This window comes from Moschus berezovskii, chromosome 10, assembly GCF_049115385.1.
Source record: "Moschus berezovskii isolate FMDL1 chromosome 10, NW_MosBer_1.0, whole genome shotgun sequence".
Lineage (NCBI taxonomy): Eukaryota > Metazoa > Chordata > Mammalia > Artiodactyla > Moschidae > Moschus > Moschus berezovskii.
In genome coordinates, this window is record NC_142469.1 from 103338591 (window position 1) to 103352951 (window position 14361).

Below are 14361 nucleotides of genomic sequence, written 5' to 3' on the forward strand. Positions count from 1 at the left end.
GAGGGCTGTCACGGCAGGTGAGGCAGACACAGACCACTGGGAGGACAGACCCGGTCCCTGGAGGAGGTGGAAGTAGAAGACCCCTGCCAAGAAAAATTGGTAGAACATCAGGGCCTTGTACAGTAAGAGCGCCATGGGCAAACCCCGGCATCTGTACTAAGGCACAGCTGAATAAACCATCCTCAACCATCAAAAAAAAAAAAAAATTCTGATCGAGGCCTGGGAGGAAGAAGCACTCTGCCCAGCAGCCTTCAGTGTCAGGACTTTGGGGCAGGAAACGCAGACCCAGCAGAGCCGGCCTGACTTCCGGAAGGAGCTTGACGTGCAGGGAATGCACTTTGCCCCTAAGACAGGCTTCGCCCCCGAGGGCCTGGCTGGAGCCTCACCACGGGCTCCCATGCTGTTCCCACACCTCTGGTGGCTGCCGCGTTCCCTGCTGGAGTTAATGCTTGTCCCCTGATGGCCTCATGGAGCCATGCTGCCTTGGAAGAAGGTGCCAGGGTCATCGGGGGACCCCTCTGGACTGCACACAGAGAGAAACAGCAATGCTGGGGCCAGACCCGGGACAGCCACAGCCCCCCAACCACCGTGCCCCCAGCTCAGCCTGGCAGGAGGGGCGCCCCATGATGGCAGGAACTTCGGGGCCACAGGGTGGGAGGCAGGCCAGCCCGTCTCCCCAAAGCCCTCCTGGAAAATCAGGCCAGTCGTGTTGAAGTCAGTCCACTGGGAGGTCACCTGGACCTAGGGAATCCCTGGTGGCCGGGCTTTCATTCTGCATCTCTGGGCTTGCTCCAAAGGCCTGTTCCTTTTCTGTTTTCCCAGAGGGGAGCCCAGCCTCTGTCCTTAACATCAGGAGGTCCCAAGGCCTGGAGAAGGTCCCAAGAACTGTCCTGGAACAAAGGACATGTCTTGCACAAAATCTGTGTTTGATGGGCTGCTGGGTGAGTTGAGCTGCAGCACAAGAGTCCTGGAAACACGGTCATTGGTCACTAGCCCCGTGGCTTTCAGTGAATTGATTTCTTAAGAACTGGCCAAGAGCCAGTGGCATGACAGCAGACAAGGGCCTTGGTTTCTTGTCTCTAACACGCCTCTAACCTCGAGGGTTCTCACCGGATCACATAGTGAATATCGTGCTCAGAGAGGAGTCTGGCCCGTCACCCCCACTGCCAGTGAGGACGGTGGCACTGGCCTTTCCCAGGCAGCACTTACCGACCAGCCTGGGTCGCTTCTGCAGTCTGGACCCCAGGATGACCGGCCACCCCCATGTGTCCCTGGCCGAGGGGCTTGGGGTCAGGGGGATCCATGAAGAGCCGTGCAGGTCTTCCTGCTCTGGAGTCCGAGGGGGAAAAGAGCTCTCAGGATACTGAGAGTGGGAAGGCAGCTCTGCTCAGACCTGGGTGGCTGCCGTCTCCTTGGGGAAGAGTGCCTGGTGGATCCGGCCTGGCCTGGGGAGTGGGTGCAGGAGGGGCCCTGCTTGCTTCCTCCCCACAATGAGCTGAGAGCAGGGCCTTAGTGCCCGGCCTCTTCCCAAGCTGAGGACCTGAGGCAGGGGAGCCCTGTGCATTCAGGGCCGCTTGTGGTGGAGAAACGCAGTGACCTCCTCGTGTGCAGAAAACCCCGTTCTCCTTTCTCCCGCGAGCCCTCCTCACTGCTCTCCCAGGACACTTCACTTCAGGTCACCGAATGCGGGGGTTTTGCCCACACCAGGCACTTGCCTGCGATGCCAGCCAGGTGTCCCACAATTTAACCCACTTCTGACCCCCTCGGCCTGGAGAGAGCCTCACACCCCACCGGTTAAGGGCTCAGTCCCACGAGACCGTCCCCCCTCAGATGCCAGTCACTATTAGGGCCCCAGGTGACCCACAATTCTGCCCAACTTGGCTACAGATCAGGGTCTTCTGACCTCTTCCCTCTTTGAAGTCAACTTTGAAGTCAACTAATTTGCTAGAAAGTGTTACCTGCTCAGTTGTGTCCAACTCTCTGCGACCCCATGGACTGTAGCCCACCAGGCTCCTCTGTCCATGGAATTCTCCAGGCAAGAATACTGGAGTGGGTTGCTGTTTTCTTCTCCAGGGGATCTTCCTGACCCAAGGATCGAACCTGGGTCTCCTGCACTGCAGGTGGATTCTTTACCAACTGAGTCATGGGGGAAGCCTCTGATTTGCTAGAGCGGCTCACAGAAGTCAGGGAAATGTTGACTTGTCCACCAGATTATTAGAGGGTATGGTGAAGCATTGGAGGAGCCAGGAGAGGAGATATACAGGGTGGGGGTGGGGGGTGGGGGGGTCCCAGTGCAGGAGCTGCGGTCCCCGTGGACCTGGGGTGTGGATATGATTGCTCTGAACCCTGGGTAGTGGGGCTCTTATGCAGGCTTCACCTCATTGGCATGACCCATGACTGACCATTTCAGCCCTTTTTGCTCAAGAGAATGGGGAGATGGGGCTGAAAGTTCCAAGTCTCTAATCACAGCTCAGTCTTCCCTGCAGGCAGGCACCCACCCAGAGTCTCTTTGCGATCCCATGGACTGTAGCCTGCCAGGCTCCTTGGTCCATGGGATTCTCCAGGCAAGAACACTAGAGTGGGCTGCCATTTCCTCCTCCAGGGGAATCTTCCCGACCCAGGGATCGAACCTGCATCTCCTGTGTCTCCTGCATTGGCAGGCAGGTTCTTTACCACTAGCGCCACCTGGGACGCCCCTAGCACACAATCATAGCGTGGTCTTACCCATGACCAGGAGCCACCCACAAGCCCACCCAGAGTCACCTCGTTGAACAGAAGACACTCCTATGAAGTGTCAAGGGTTTCAGGGGCCCTGTGCCAAGAACAGGGAGGGGTGCTGAAGACACAGTTCTATTATCTCACTCAGGCAGGAAGGGCAGCGCCTGGCCTGGGCGAGCTGATGCCTTGGGGAAGTTTGCCCCCCACCCTGCCCTCTCCCCTCCCACTGCACCCCCAAGTCGGTGCTCAGCCCAAGTAGGGAAGTGGTTTGCAGAGCTGCAGCCTCCTTCTGTCTCACCAGAGCAGCTGGTGCTCCACTGGGCTTGGGGCCAGTTCCCCATGTCCACGGGGAACAGAGAGACGGGGGTCCCGGGAACGACAGGGCACCCGTTCATCTGTTGTCTGTCCCTCTTGTGCGCATGCAGGGGGGACCCAGCCTTAATGTTCTGTGTCCTCCAGGGCTGAAGTGGGGGAGGGGGAGGTGTTCTCTGCCTGCGGCCCTTTGATCTTTTCTACCAGCATCGCTGCCCAGGAAACCCATCAGGATCTGTGGCCAGAGGTCCCCTGTGGCCCACTTTCCTGGGGATTCAGGGAGGGCGCATCACGGTCCAGCAGCCAGGAGCCTGCCTGCAGACACATTGACGCCAGGAGAAGTCCTCTGTGGGTCCCGAAGAAGGCAGTCATTCTACAATGGGGCAAGGCTGTAGGGAAGTGAGTCAGTCTGGGGAGCTTGGCTTTCCCATTGCCCATGGCCAGACCCTCGATGCACACTGCTTGAGACACCCCATCGAGCGTAGCAGGCCCAACAGCCTGGCAGCCCGTGTGTTGTCCTTGTTTATCTGGATGATAAAAAAGCTTTCAAGTAGAGGATCCCTCTGGAAGAGCCTGAAAGAGACTGCTGGGAGGTTCACGGCCAGCTTCACTCTCTCCCTTGGCTCTGGGAACCCCAGTGCCACAGAATCAGGTCCTCAGCCCAGGTGACTTCCCCCCAGCCCAGCTGTCTGACCAATCATCATCCTCCTATCCCTGCCCGAAACCTGCGGGTGAAAGATTGTTTCCAGCTGGTTGGCTTCCAGGGGTAGAAGCCAAGATGCTTAGACAGCAGTTCGACTTCAGACCAGCCCATTGCAGAGCAACCTACATAAGACGCTGACCCCGGGCCCTGCGACTGCTGTGGTCTGCTCAGAGCAATGCGAGTAGAGGCTCAGTCATGCTCACTGTGGACGATGTACTGGAGCAGGTCGGGGAGTTCGGTTGGTTCCAGAAGAAAGCCTTCCTGATCCTGTGCCTGCTCTCGGTTGCCTTCGCCCCCATCTATGTGGGCATCGTCTTCCTGGCCTTCACCCCAGACCACCGCTGCCGGAGCCCTGGGGTGGCGGAGCTGAGCCGGCGCTGCGGCTGGAGCCTGGCCGAGGAGCTCAACTACACGGTGCCGGGCCCGGGGCCCGAGGGCCATTGCCTCCGCTACGAGGTGGACTGGAACCAGAGCGCCCTCAGCTGCCTGGACCCGCTGGCCGGCCTGGCCACCAACGGCAGCTCCCTGCCCCTGGGCCCCTGCGAGCAGGGCTGGGTGTACGACACGCCCGGCTCCTCCATCGTGACTGAGGTAAGAGCGGGCCTTCGCCGGGGGGATAATGATGTGGGTTTCAGGGCAGAGAGGAAACATGATGAATCCTACAGGCTTCGATCCCACCGCAGCAAAGAGGGAGCAGGGTCGTGCTCTCTGAACCCCGGCTTATCAGACTCCGTCCCGGGCACTGCCGTTCCTCCCTTGTTCAATCCTCTGCACACTCTGGGTGTTAGAGGAGGGAACTGGGGCTCAGAGACACCATCACCTGCCAGGCTGAGCTGGACTGCTTGGACGGGGGGCCCCCGGGGAGACTGGCTTCCTCACCTTTCTGCCCCACTGGCTTCTCCACGGGCCTGCAGAATCCACCTGGGGACCAGCGGCCCCACCATCAGAGATGTGAGGCCCCCTCCCTCCATTCATGAGCCGTGGACGTGTGACAGCTCAAGGCTGGTCTCTGAGGCAGTGTGGAAGCTGCCCTGGAGTCTGCTGAGTCCCAGCCATGCCCCGAGTTGGCTGAGCGTCACTGTGTAGGTTACCCAGCCTCTCTGAGCCTCAGTTCCCTCATCAGTAAACTGGTGATGACAATGAGCTGCTTCCCAGGGGTTGGCCGAGGACTGCGAAGGTGCTGATCAGACAAGCCAGAAGAGTGGCCGTGTCAGCACCCCTGGGTGTCCAGCACCCAGCTGCACTGGGTGTCCCTTCCACGGCCCACAGGAGAGCAGAATGGAGGCAGAGCGCTTGCCTGGATAAGTTAGTGGGTTATCTGAGCGTTTGCTTTGAGACTATCTCACTAAGGAGCCAGAAGATTTCTTTCCTTCATGGACCCTTTGGAAAGTGTTATACTGAGATAAGCGCGGGCACTTGGAAACTGACCTCAAGGTCGCTTGGTGAAGTCACAGGAGAAGTTTAGACACATTAGTCACTCAGTGGTATCCAACCCTTTGCAACCCCATGGAATGTAGCCTGTGAGACTCCTCTGTCCATGGGATTCTCCAGGCCAGAGTACTGGAGTGGGTTGCCATTCCCTTCTCCAGGGGATCGTCCCAAACCAGGGATTGCACCTGGGTCTCCTGCATCGCAGGCAGATTCTTTACCATCTGAGCCACCAGGGAAGCCATTTGGTGAAGCCACAGACCAGAAATACGCAGAGTCTGTTTGCAAACTGCTCTCCTGAAACAAGGAAACTGAGTGGCCTGAGCAGCACACGCCGAGTGGAGAAAAGCGCCGTGACCGCTCCTCCCGCCCCGCAGCCTGCTGTCTTGGGGGGCGGGGAGCAGGTGTGGGTGCCCTTGCACAATCATCCGGTCTCTGAGGCGTCCTCCAACCACAGACGTCCAGATAGAGGCCCCGCCTCCCAGGGGTGCTGAACTGGCCACTTTTCTCACTGGGAATCTGGAAACGGACCCCGACGGGGCTGTATTGTTCTCTGTGGCTGAGGCACGCCCTGCTTGGAAAGGATCCGCTAGACGCAAGAATTCACCCATTCATCCCTCCATCTGTTCCCTCAGGAATGCTGTTCTGGGTTTTCCCTCTGTTCTGGCACTGGGTACGATGCCAGGAGGGACACAGAAGAAGCCCGTGAGGTTCAAGGAGTTTGCAGTCTCCAGGGAGCGAGGGCGGGGTGGTGACCGTGAGAAGAAGATCAGTGTCCCAGACAAGGAGGGGACCTTACTATTCAGCTGGCCTCTGGGGTCTTCCAGCAGGAGGTGGCATGCCTTCTACATTGGAGTATAGTTGATTCATGGTGTTGTGTTAGCTTCAGGCAAGGTGATTCAGCTATGCCATCCCAGGCTAAGTCGCTTTAATTGTGTCCGAATCTTTGTGACCCGTGGACTGTAGGCCGCCACGCTCCTCTCTGTCCGTGGGATTCTCCAGGCAAGAACACTGGAGTGGGTTACTGTGCCACCTCCTTGACCCAGTTATATATACATAGATATCTACTTTTTTCAGATTCTTTTCCCTTCTAGGTTATTACAAAATATTGAGTATAATTCCCTGTGCAACACAGGAGGTCCTTAGGACGGAGTATTTGAATGGGACCCAGGGTGGTATTTTGAGCTGCTAGGAGAGGAAACAGGGTGCATTGGGGAGTGTGAACCAAAGCTCAGGGGAGAAGGGGACCATATTCAGGGAGCAATGAGTTGTTGAATTGACTGGAATCCAGTAGAGGAGTCATGGACAGAAAGCTGGTGGCTCAGCTTTGGGCCAGAGCACTGAGCTTTTACATCAGGTCACCAGATAAAATGCCAGACGCCCATTAAATTTGAATTTCAGGTAAACAATGAATATTTATTTAGGATAATTAGGTCCCAGATATTGCATAACATTTGATACTGACAGCTGAGGCTGGGAATTCAGATACCGCTGAGGACAAGATTGCACTAAAAAAAAAAGTGCTGTTTATCTGAAATTCCAGTTCAGAGGGCCACCCCATATTTTTTTTGCTCTAAAATTGGCAACCCTACCTTTGTGCCAAGTGGCAGTTCAGCAGAGGAAGAAGACAGTCCTCGCTGGACCTTGGGAATGGTCCAGGCGCTGGGGGGGAGTGGGGGTGACGCTCCCCAGAGGTGGGTAGAGCTTGAGGAGGCCAACACGGGCCCTGGCAGGACGGTCAGCCAACGTGGCTGTCACAGGATCAAAAAGAAGGGCTGATTTAAGAGACTCAGGCCTGGCAGGAGTTGGGGAGGGGGAGGGGCCTGATTTGCCAGAGGGTCCTGGCCAGGGAGGCAGGGCTGCCGAGACCCTGAACAGGGAGGCTGGAACACAGGGAAGCAGCAGCTCATGCCTGGCGGGGAGCCTGGCCTGGGTGGGGTCCTGGGGAGGGGACACAGCCCCGACTGGCTGACGGTGGTAACTGGGAGCAGGCTTCCAGGTCCTCGGGGACCCAAGTACTCTGGGGAGGACTGGGGGAGACAGGGGAGGGTTTGTGGGGTAGGGCTCAGCTGGGGACACACTACTGTATTGGGGGTGGGATCCAGCTGGAGGTGATGGAGGCGATGAGACGCGGGGCCTCAGCAGTGGAGGACCGCTTCTCCTGGACGGAACGCGCCTCCTCTGACTCACCCTCCCCACTGCTTCACAACAACTTCTGCCTCCTCCCCTCAGCCTAAGCTGAAGCTTGTTTGGGGGAGGATCCTCACTAGTTATTCATTTCTGCAGAAATGATCTTTAACATGGCCTTGCCTTGCACGTTGGAATTGGCTGAAGGGAAGATGATGAGCGGGCCTCTTTGAACACCCAGCTCCCCGTCCCTCCCCACCCTGAGGGCAGAGGTCAGGGTCCATTTGGGGCCGGAGGGTGCTGGTTTCCCAACTCACCTGATCCCTAGGATCACCTGGATTCCGACCCGTGATCTACTGAGACAGAACCCACAGTAACCTGGTTGCTAACGAGGACGCTGGGTGACTCTGCGCCCCGTGAGCTTGGCCAGCCTGCTGCTCCACAGGCCATGTCCTCCACACAGCCTGGCCCCGGAGAAATCCCCAGGGAAGTCCCAGCAGGGAGAGGGACCTGGCCTAGGAGACCCCACCCCATCCCATGCGCCCCCTGTGCAAACCCCGGGCTTTCCGTCTTTCTGGGGGCACAGAGGGGCCCTGGGGACAGTGGCTGGGTCTGGGATTGCAGAGGGCAGGAAGATGCCTGCAGACAGAGCCCCTTGGTATAGCTGGGGCCAGAGTTCTTAAGGGAGGCGGCATCAGTAGGGAAGGCCAGCCCCCCCCTTCCTCCAGTTCCATGAGCTCCCTGGCTTCTTCATGCCCCCAGAGCAGGATGGCGTGCAGGGCATTTCAGGGAGGGTGGCAGAGACATCTTACAAAGATACTGATTGCAAAGAGTAGAACAAAATCATTGCCCTGCGGCTTTGGGAGCATCTAGTACACACAGAACATCGTCCTGGGTGACGTGGGTGGGGGCTCCAGAGAGGCCGCTGGAGAGGCTGACCTGGGCCAGTGAGATAACAACTCCCAGGAGCGGCCTCCCCCAAGTTCTACTGACAAGGCCCAGGGCTGCAGAGGAACCAAACAGCGGCAGGAGAAACTCCCCAGGGCAGGTGTGCTTTCAGCTGAATTTTCAAGGGAATAGACACATGGAGTGAGAGTTGGACCATAAGGAAAGCTGAGCGCCGAAGAATTGATGCTTTTGAACTGTGGTGTTGGAGAAGACTCTTGAGAGTCCCTTGGACTGCAAGGAGATCCAACCAGTCCATCCTAAAGGAAATCAGTCATGAATATTCATTGGAAGGACTGATGCTGAAGCTGAAGCTCCAATACTTTGGCCACCTGACCTGAAGAAAATATTGAAAAGACCCTGATGCTGGGAAAGATTGAAGGTGGGTGGAGAAGGGGATGACAGAGGATGAGATTGTTGGATGGCATCACTGACTCGATGGACATAAGTTTGAGTAAACTCCGGAAGCTGGTGATGGACAGGGAGGCCTGTCCTGCAGTCCATGGAGTCACAAAGAGTTGGGTATGACTGAGTGGCTGAACTGAACTGAAAGATCTAGATCAGCCAAGAATGGGGGAGATGCTGACTGCCTCCAAGAGCTGAGCTATTCACGGGAGCAGATGAGGATCTGGGCATAAGGCGGGTGGTAGCACGAGCTGATTATTAGTTTCTGAAAGTCAAGCAGTAGCAAGAAGTTTTACTTTTTTTTTTAAAGTGCTCATGATTGACCCCTGGGGCTAGGACAAGGGCATGACTCATACATGCAACTCTAAGTTTTTAACAGGAGATGGGTAACAAAGCCTCCTAGGTAATAAAACACACCTAGACAGCATATTCAAAAGCAGAGATATCACTTTGCTAAGAAAGGTTTGTCTATGATTTTTCTAGTAGTCATGTAGAGATGTGAGAGTTGAACTATAAAGAAGGCTGAGCACTGAAAAACTGATGTTTTTGAACTGTGTTGTTGGAGAAGACTCTTGAGAGTCCCTTGGACAGCAAGGAGGTCCAACCAGCCCATCCTAAAGGACATCAACCCTGAATATTCATTGGAAGGACTGATGCTGAAGTTGAAACTCCAATCCTTTGGCCACCTGATGAGAAGAGCCAACTCATTGAAAAAGACCCTGATGCTGGGAAAGATTGAAGGCAGGAGGAGAAGAGGGTGACAGAGGATGAGACAGTTGGATGGCATCACTGACTCTATGGATATAAATTTGAGCAAATCCCAGGAGATAGTAAAGGACAGGGAAGCCTGGCATGCTGCAGTCCCTGGAGTTGCAGAGTCAGACATGACTGAGCAACTGAGCAACAAAAAGTAGAGGCTCCATTTAAAAAGTTAAACGGTTCATTATTTACTAAACCATTGGCACATGGTTTCTCCCTGCAGCGCCCACAGTGGCTTCAGGAGCAGCTCCACACATACCTTCCAGACAGGAGACCGAGGTGCCCCCTACTTTCTGCTCCTCTGCACTCCAAGTGGGGATGCTCCTGCACTTAGGCCAACCAGAGCGCCCAGGCATGTTGGCATCACCACGCATGCGCCAAGCACGGAGGGGCGATCCCTGAACCTCACTCCCAACAACGCCCAGGCAGATTGGCTCCTGTCTCTGCCTCTGTCCCTTCTGCCTCAGTTCCTCCCAGGCACACGGGACCCTCTGTGTCTCCTGCCGCCTCTGGGTTCCCCCATCCCCCGCATGCAGGGCTGCACAGGGCTGCTCCCCAGAAGCCCCCACCAGCTGCCCTCTGCGTCTTTGCTCAGAAATTCCCATGTTGATACTCACAGTTCCATCAGTCATGACAAATTTACACAATTATTGGGTAGAATTTATGTAATAAAACATGTGATTCAGTTCAGTTCAGTCGCTCAGTCATGTCCAGCTCTTTGCAACCCCATGGACTGGAAGATGCCAGGCTGTATCAGTAACTTCTGGAGCTTACGCAAACTCATGTCCATAGAGTCAGGGATGCCATCAAACCATCTCATCCTCTGTTGTCCCCTTCTCCTCCTGCCTTCAATCTTTCCCAGCATCAGGGTCTTTTCCAATGAGTTGGCTCTTCTCATCAGGTGGCCAAAGGGTTGGAGTTTCAGCTTCAGCATCAGTCCTTCCAAGGAATATTCAGTATTGATCTCCTTTAGGATGGACTGGTTGGATCTCCTTGCTGTCCAAGGGACTCTCAAGAGTCTTCTCCAGCACCACAGTTCAAAACATCAATTCTTTGGCGCTCAGCTCTCTTAATGAAGCTGCTGCTAAGTCATGCCAGTCGTGTCCGACTCTTAGCAACCCTATGGACTGCAGCCCACCAGGCTCCTCTGCCCATGGGATTTTCCAGGCAAGAGTACTGGAGTGGGTCGCTGGTGCCTTCTCCGTTCTTAATGAAGGGCTTTTACCAATTCTGGGAAACACGTCATATTTATTTTACATCATTTTCATTTTTGGATAATTACTTTGCTATATTTCCTTTAGAAACCTTACCGTTTGGCCACCCTGTCCTTTGACAACTATCAGGGGTACCTGACAACAGACTCTTTAATTAGTGTATATTGAGGGTAAACCCAAGATAAAGATATTAGGTCTATAATGACACTGCCTGAGATTCCCCAGAAATCTTGCATTTGTCTTATGAAAATGTGGTGAAAGCAAAGGCTGTGAGGGGCCCCGGGACCCCACATTTTTGTGTTGTGCGTTGACATCTTCTGCGGGGAAAATGGCAGGCATAGTGTAACTTACAAATGGTCTTGTGTGTTTTGGCCCCTCCGACCCGCAGTTTAACCTGGTGTGTGATGACTCTTGGAAGGTGGACCTCTTTCAGTCCTGTGTGAACTTGGGCTTCTTCCTGGGCTCTCTGGTAGTTGGCTACATCGCAGACAGGTACGTAATGGTGGATCCAACCAAGCACAGCGTCCACACCATGGGGAGAAGGGACCTCAGCGGCCAGCGGTGGGAGAAGTGGCCAGAGGGAATCTTGGCAGAAGCTGAGACCTAACATGGTAGGGGGTGCCTTGGACAATGCGGGGCAGGAGGGTGGAGGAAGGTGGGGATTCAGGGGGGATTTCAGAGGTTGAAACCGCAGGCAGCTTGTGTAGCTGGGATGCAGGGCTCAGAGGAACGGGGCACGAAGCCAAATATTTTACTTATGGCAGATGGGTGGAGGCGGGCAGGGCCATGTTTTGAGACAGAGAGGGTTAAGAATATCCTTCCCTGCAGCTTTTTGGAGCTGTGTTTCAGAGCAGCCTGTGAGACAGAAAAGAGTTACCAAGTAGACAGTTGGACCCGTAAGGTTTGGGCTGGAGTTAAATATTTGCGAGTTGCCACCAGTAATTGGTATTTAAAGTGATAAACCAGGTTTGAGATAAGCTAGAAGAGGGTATGCAGACAGAAGTTCAACATGCAGACGTTGGTGAGCAAGGACAGTGTCAGGGGACGGTTGAAAATGAGAGATGAGAACGTGGATTTTTGTGTGTGGGCAGCTCTTTTTCCCCCGCAGTGTTTCCCTAAAGCACGTTAATCATCCTTGCATGTGGGAAGAAGGTAGAGTGAATGGTTCTGTCACTAATATTTTTAGTATTTATCTATTTATGTATCTATTTTCAGGAGTAGATAACTGTCATTTAGAAGCTATATTTGCTTTGTTTCTTGAATCTTGCGTATGAGTGAGGTCACATGGTATTAACTTTTCTCTGACTACTTTCACTTAGCGCTGACCCTCTATGTCCATCTGTACTGTCCAAATACATTCTTTTTTATGGCTGAGTACCATTGCATTGTATACATATATACAATATTACATATATATATATAAACACATCTTCATTCATTCAACTATCGATGGACACCTAGGTTGCTTCCATATCAGTTCAGTTCAGTTCAGGCGCTCAGTCGTGTCCAACTCTTTGCGACCCCATGGACCGCAGCACGCCAGGCCCTCCCTGTCCGTCACCAACTCCCGGAGTTTACTCAAACTCATGTCCATTGAATCGGTGATGCCATCCAACTATCTCATCCTCTGTCGTCCCCGTCTCCTCCCGCCTTCAACCTTTCCCAGCATCAGGGTCTTTTCAAATGAGTCAGTTCTTCACACCAGGTGGCCAAACAAAGTATTGGAGCTTCAGCTTCAGCATCAGTCCTTCCATATATTGCTTATATTGGAATATATTCCATGTATTGCTTATATTGGAATTCCATATATTGCTTTCATATATTGGCAACTTAGCTAATACTGCAATAAACATAGAGGTGCAGATATCTTAGTGTTCTTGTTTCCTTTGGAGAAATATTCTGACCTGAAATTGCTGGATTGTACGTGGTTCCATTTTTAATTTTTTGAAGAACCTTCATCCTGTTTCTTCTGTTTTCCATAATGGCTGCCTCGGTTTATATTCCCATCCACTGTGTCCTGCTGCTGCTGCTAAGTCACTTCAGTCGTGTCCGACTCTGTGTGACCCCATAGACGGCAGCCCACCAGGCTCCCCCGTCCCTGGGATTCTCCAGGCAAGAACACTGGAGTGGGTTGCCATTGCCTTCTCCATGTGTGAAAGTGAAAAGGGAAGGCGAAGTCACTCAGTCATGTCCGACCCTTAGCGACCCCATGGACTTCAGCCTACCAGGCTGCTCCATCCATGGGATTTTCTAGGCAAGAGCACTGGAGTGGCTTGCCACTGCCTTCTCTGCCACTGTGTCCTAAGCTCCCTTTTTTTCACATCCTTGTTTATTGTCTTTTTGGTAGTGGCCATTCTGATAAGCGTGAGGTGATATCTCATTGTAGTTTTTTAAAAATTATTTTTAATTGGAGGATAATTGCTTTAGAATACCGTGTTGGCTTCTGCCATATGCCAGTGGGAATGAACCACAAGCATACACATGTCCCTCCCCTTTGAGCCTCCCCTGCTCCCCCACCGCACCCCTTCCCTCTAGGCTCTCACAGAGCCCTGGCTGAGCTCCCTGTGTTTACAACAACTTCCCGTGTGGTTTGATTTGCATTTCCCTGATGACTAGGATGTTGAGCCTCTCTTCATGTGTTTGTTGGCCCACTTTCCTTATGAAAAAAGAAAGGAAAAACACTTTCAGTAGTTATACTATTAGAATTGAATATTTCCTCAGAAAACCCTTATGAGCGTTGATAAGGTTATCTATGTGGATGGGGGGGGACCTGATTTCTGGTGCACCCTGTGAAGTCTGTGAATAGTAATGTCATCTGTTAAATACAAAGATAACGAGAGGGGATGAGTCAGAACCGGGCGGGTCACGGAGGGAGGCCCCTGGTCCTTGACTGAGGGTGGTCAGGATTCCTCTTCGGAGTGACTTCGTTAAACCTGCAAGAGCTGCCGGTTGCTGTCACCGAAGAGGGACCAAGGCAGGCTTGGAGAAGGGGCTGCGATGTGTGATGGACTGCACGAGGCCGCAGGGAAGCTGTCTCGTCTCCCAGGAGAGGGCCTGCTGCCCGTTTGTCCCTGTGAACGCTCAGCGCTCACCCGCTGTCTGCTTGCCTCCGAAGGTTCGGCCGCAAAGTGTGCCTCTTGGCGACCACCCTCACCTGTGCCATCTTGGGCGTCCTGACGGCCGTGGCTCCAGACTACACGTCCCTGCTGCTCTTCCGCCTGCTGCAGGGGCTGGTCAGCAAAGGCAGCTGGACGGCTGGCTACACCCTGAGTAAGCATCTGCTGGCCTGAGGTTTCCAGGCACTTTGAGAGCCCGGGAGGACAGACGGTGGGGTAGAATGGGACAAAGCCGAACATGGAGGCAGGTTTTTTTGGAGGAAGTCTAGAGAAAGCGTGGCCTTGCTAGCTGTATTTGTGTCTGTGTGATTGGAACTGGGTGTGCTGTCAGAATGGCCTCTCTCTGTCTCTCTTTGTTTGAGAGACGCTTATATAACCACTTATATGGACCCTTGTTTCCATATCAGCTAATCTGTTTGGGAAAAGCAGATCACACGTGATGTGTTTACAGTGATGGCGGTGTGTTGGAAGCGGAGACAGGTGGGAGAGTATTTTAACGTTTTAAATATGAACGAACCAGCCTTTTCCAAAAGAAATACAACAAACTCCACTGGTTTGAAGGGCACTCAAGAGTTAGGCTACAGTCCATGGAGTCGCGAAGAGTCGACACAACTGAGCGACTTCACTTTCACTT

At 53.8% G+C, this 14361-nt stretch overlaps 1 protein-coding gene across 1 annotated transcript in view; it reads left to right on the forward strand.

Moving 5' to 3' along the window:
• The first annotated feature begins 3851 nt into the window (after positions 1-3851).
• The window catches only part of LOC129561090 (solute carrier family 22 member 1), a 40870-nt gene continuing 30360 nt past the window's right edge, over positions 3852-14361 (forward strand). Inside the window, 3 exon segments of the mRNA XM_055433466.2 lie at positions 3852-4324; positions 11000-11103; positions 13727-13881. Coding sequence (XP_055289441.2) covers positions 3929-4324; positions 11000-11103; positions 13727-13881 — 655 coding nt within the window. The 5' untranslated portion in view covers positions 3852-3928.